Source organism: Gastrolobium bilobum, unplaced genomic scaffold, assembly GCF_033153095.1.
Source record: "Gastrolobium bilobum isolate Gb01-03AN ecotype WA unplaced genomic scaffold, APGP_CSIRO_Gbil_v1 utg32295, whole genome shotgun sequence".
NCBI classification, from domain to species: Eukaryota; Viridiplantae; Streptophyta; class Magnoliopsida; order Fabales; family Fabaceae; genus Gastrolobium; species Gastrolobium bilobum.
The window spans coordinates 87,760-92,625 of NW_026896008.1; the positions used below are offsets into that span (position 1 = coordinate 87,760).

The 4,866-nt window shown below is 33.1% G+C and overlaps 1 protein-coding gene across 1 annotated transcript; it reads left to right on the top strand.

Annotated features, from left to right (window-relative positions):
• Positions 1-2,666: 2,666 nt before the first annotated feature.
• Positions 2,667-4,483, top strand: LOC133297274 (NAC domain-containing protein 73-like). Its single transcript, XM_061496387.1, has 3 exons — positions 2,667-2,906; positions 3,068-3,260; positions 3,910-4,483. Exons 1-3 carry the CDS (start codon positions 2,793-2,795, stop codon positions 4,446-4,448), a joined length of 846 nt encoding a protein of 281 aa, XP_061352371.1. The 5' UTR covers positions 2,667-2,792; the 3' UTR covers positions 4,449-4,483.
• The last annotated feature ends 383 nt before the right edge of the window (positions 4,484-4,866 follow it).

Genomic DNA, 4,866 nt, shown 5'->3' on the forward strand with positions numbered 1-4,866 from the left:
ATTGAAATAAAAGCATGACCCAACTCATCAAATCCAATTTAGAGATTTCTTTTACATGAAGGCTTTCAAATAAATCAAGAAACTTAAACTTTTTAGCTTTCAAATTAATTAGTATATCAATAAAATTATTATATTATTATGTATAAGGTTAACTGTTATATTAATGTATATTTAATAAATTGTAATATTCTAAATTCTTATTACATATCTAAATAATAAATAAATATATCAGCCTGATAGACTAATTAAGTAGAGTCAGGCTTAGTCTTTTGCCCGCTTGGTTAATTAAATAGACTTTTTCAAAAGTTCAAATCTAACTTATTTGCTAAATAAGTTAGGTCAAATAGGACAAATAAAAGTTGGAAAAATATTTGTTCTTTTAAGAGATATAACTTTGTGTTATTTCATATCCTAGCCGTTGATTTTCATCAATCAATGGTTATAATTTATTACGAATTATTAATTAATTAATAAGTTTGACCTAATACATTATGACCATTGATTGACGGAAATTAACGGTTACGATATAAAAAAACAAAATATAATATACAAATATGGACAAAACTCACACATGTTGTCATCATTTTTCTTCCTTCTCTAAACTTAAGTCCTTAATCTTCCCACATCCCTGCCATTTTTATATTGTTAAGCTGTGCTGGCTCTGTTTGGTTCAAATATCTTACCCACTTGATAGCAAGTGTTCTGATTGTTTTTGGATGTTGATGCAAATTTGTTGTGAATAAAATTCAAAAATAAAATATTTAACTTTTATTTCTCATTTTGTAACCCTTCGCTTAAGCTAATGGAAGCCACATAGCTGGTACATTAATACTACAGGGTCATTTAAATAGGCTGAAAACGAGCCAACCAGCGAGCAATTTTTGAGTCAACCCGCGAGCCAACTCGCGAGCTATTTTTTCAAGCCAACCCACGAGCCATATTTTTGAGCCAACCCGCGAGCCAACCCTAATCCGACTCGGGTCGGGTTGGGTTGGATTTTCTGGCTTTTTTTTTTTTTAGCCAACCCTAACCCGACTCGTCTTTTTTGGGTTGAATGCGGGTTGGGCCGAGTCGGGTCAGGTTGGGCCGTTTTGCCAACCCTAGGCCTAACCATTACTTTTAATATAAATTAGATGGGTAAAACTAGAGTCATGTTACATGAAAATATATCCATTTCCTGCTGACACAAAACAATTGATGGGCCCATGTGTTTTTAAAAATAAAAATAAAAAAAGCACATAGATCGATGTATAGGTGTCGACAAAATTTTGATTTTCCAGTAACAGGACGGATGTTTAACCCAAATTAGATATACCAAAAATAAGTTTCTTTACACATGTATTTATATGCATGTTTCGTAATATGATTATAATTTTGTAATTTTTTTTTCAAAAATTATCTTGGTATAGTATTTTGATTATGTTATTTCGATTACACAATAAATTAATTTAACCACATATTTAATTCCATGCACATAAACTTTTGCATACATTCATTCAGATGCTACGACTTTGTTAGCTTGAAATAATATTACTCAATGATTTACATATATATCTATATTATATTAAAAAATGCATGTGATATGTAAATTAATCATTAATCGTATAATAATGGTCTTAATTAACCAAGGCAAAGGGAACCCAACAACTAATAGCACATAAACAAAACGTAGGGACAGTACTTCTAATCTTAGCAAAACTCATTAATTAACAAAATCTGACTAGTCCATATAGACAATTCGACTGTGTAGAATGAACTCGATATATAAGTAAAAGATCTTAGTGAAAAAAAAAAGTTGAAACTTATTGGAGACTGTTTTTCCAATATGTTATTATCTCTTCACACACGATCACGTTTGCTTTTGCCATATGGCAAAAGATACTATGCCTACAACCATTGTTGACATTGAAGGCTAAGACTGTCGAAGTCACCTTAAGACTTGAGAGAGATAGAGAGACAATGGATTTCTTGGTAAGCATGAGAAGTCTACGTGAAGGAATGAAATTATGGTTGGCTGAAAAATGTTTTCTTCAATTTTTCTTCTTAGTTTTCTGCTATTTATATTTTTATCTTTATCTACACTCCAAGGTGACATTGGACCTAAATGCTTACTCTGTGTTTATACATTAGGTTGCCCCAATCCCACTCAACTCTCTATCCATTTTTATTTGTTTATTTCCAATTTTAAACTTTTGTTTTATTTAAGAAATTCATTAAAGATACCTTTAGTCAGAGTAAAAGGGACAAAATCACAATCCAAAAACCAAAAAAAGAAGAACCTACATTTATTCTTCTACAAGTTTTCATACCAGTATGCAAAGCAGTACTAAACTTAAGATCAAAGCAATCTTTTTTTATTTTTTTTTATTCTTATGATCTCCCTGTGCAACCAACCCTATCTCTACTTGTTAATCTCACTATCTATTTAGATTTTTAGGTATCTCTCTCCTCTTTCTAGTTAAGTGCAAGCGGAGGTTGGTTGGGAAGGAGTGCAATATTATTCACTCTCATGCAAAAGAGAGCACTAAAAAAGTGAGGGAGAATTTAATCCTTCCCACACCTCAACAAGTACTGGCATGAGGGGTGCAATCTTTAGAAGAGACAAGTTTTGCTTTTGTCCCTTTTATTAATCATTACTACTTTAAATCCCTCTGTAACCATTCTCTCTGTCCCCCTAGGTGGATCTCTTCTAGTTTCTGTTCCATTTGTTTTATAGCAGCAGAAGCGAAAACGAGGAAAAGAAGATCTCCCTAAATGGAATGAGTGAGGAATAGAAGAGAAAAAACAAGGAAATGACTCAGTGCAGTGACCCTGAAAACAATCATAACATCATAGTAGAGGGACGAAAGGACAGCACAATAAGAACTTGTCCTACATGTGGTCATCATATCAAATGCCAAGAACAGGTTTTTGATTATAAATCTTTTGTTAATGAGCACATATCATTACCCTTCTATTTTTTTTTTAATTACTTTTTTAGTTGCCTTAGTTCTTTTTTTTTTATTTTTTTTTATTTTGGGGTGTTCTATATGAATGAAATATAAATATTGTGGAGTTTAATTATTAGGGTGGTGGAATTCATGACTTACCTGGGCTTCCTGCTGGAGTGAAGTTTGATCCCACAGATCAAGAGATTCTTGAACATTTGGAAGCCAAGGTTCGCTCTGATATTCATAAGCTTCACCCGCTAATTGATGAGTTTATCCCTACTCTTGAAGGAGAGAATGGAATCTGCTATACTCATCCAGAGAAGTTGCCAGGTCAATTACAATTCAAGATCTCAAATCCTGTAAATTTGATTGTGATTACAATTTCTTGACTTCAGTTTTTTCTTAATTTTTTTTTCCTATTCAATCGTCGATAATCCAATTAGTCCAGCTAAGCAGTATTTGATCTATATAAAGGGCAACTCTCCCGATACCATTTTCTCTATTTCAAGGACTCGTAATCGGAACTTCCTCGTATCATTTTCTAATGAGTCTTATATCTCACATCATAATAAATTTAAGTTATGCATATATAATCCTTCAAGCTAAATCTCAAATAGTTAATCATGATGTAAGGGGAATGGATCCTCTCATGTCATATCAAAGACAAAAAAGTTAGAATAAAGAGTGAGAAAATAATAATTGTTGATTTTATTTATAAACGATTGGGATCATTTTGCGTGAAGTCATGTGATATGAGAGGATCCATTCTCCTAATATCATACATGCATCCCATCGGACAAGGGGATCTACCCTTCAACTAACCTTGGTATTACATGGTACCTAGCTTCTTATCTTCTCTTTCATATCTCAATAATATACGTGGCACAAAAAATGTTCTTAATTAGATGTGAAGTTATAAGTTTTGTTATATTCTCTGCTGTGGATTAACATCTAATTACTTTATTAAATTTCACTGCAGGGGTTAGCAAAGATGGCCAGATCCGCCATTTCTTTCATCGGCCTTCAAAGGCATATACAACAGGAACAAGGAAAAGGAGAAAGGTGCACTCAGATGAGGATGGTAGTGAAACACGTTGGCACAAAACAGGTAAAACTAGGCCAGTGTATAACAGTGCAAAGTTGAAAGGGTACAAGAAAATTCTTGTACTTTACACTAACTATGGAAAGCAAAGAAAGCCAGAGAAAACAAATTGGGTCATGCACCAGTACCACCTTGGCGATGATGAAGAGGAGAAGGAAGGGGAGCTAGTAGTCTCCAAAGTTTTCTATCAAACACAACCTAGACAATGTGGTTCATTGATGAAAGACTCATCAGTTCCTGAAAAACTTATGAAGGGTCAAAGTATGCATGAGGTAATCAATAACAAAAACAATGGTTTTGTTGAGTACTACCATTCAAATTTCATATCATTTGATCAAGGGAGCCAGCATAGATCTAACAGTGCTCAAGTAATTTCCCATTTTCCTGTCCATGATGGTGCTCCTTTCATTCCTTGAAAGAAGTGGTGGAAAAGAAGATGAAAGATCATGAGAGGCCATGAAATGAGGTGAAGAAAATATTAAATTGGATTCATAATTCTGAGGCATTACAATTATATATCATACAAAAATGAAATAAGTTAATAACCTACTTTAGTTAATAAGGAGAGAAATTGCTTCATTTGAAAACTTCTGTTAAGAAAGTAAGAGTTAGCTGTAACACTTTTTTCTTTCTTTCTTTCATTGCTTTGAATTTTTTTTAGGGTAGTTTCTATCATGCTTTGTACAGTGAACAAGAAAATATGTACGTCAAAGGTATCATGTCGTTGTTTGGGTAAAGACTAACCATCAACCTGTACAAACATGACTTTTACCTTAAGCACTCTTGAACTACAGAATCTACGTGTGTTTCTTTCCCCCCCAGAAAGTACTAGTT

Bases quoted from the DNA above. Each gene is read 5' to 3' on its own strand.
- LOC133297274 (XM_061496387.1), top strand. From the start codon at position 2,793: ATGACTCAGTGCAGTGACCCTGAAAACAATCATAACATCATAGTAGAG. The intron at 2,907-3,067 runs GTTTTTGATTAT...TTTAATTATTAG, and splicing joins ATATCAAATGCCAAGAACAG to GGTGGTGGAATTCATGACTT. The intron at 3,261-3,909 runs GTCAATTACAAT...ATTTCACTGCAG, and splicing joins TCATCCAGAGAAGTTGCCAG to GGGTTAGCAAAGATGGCCAG.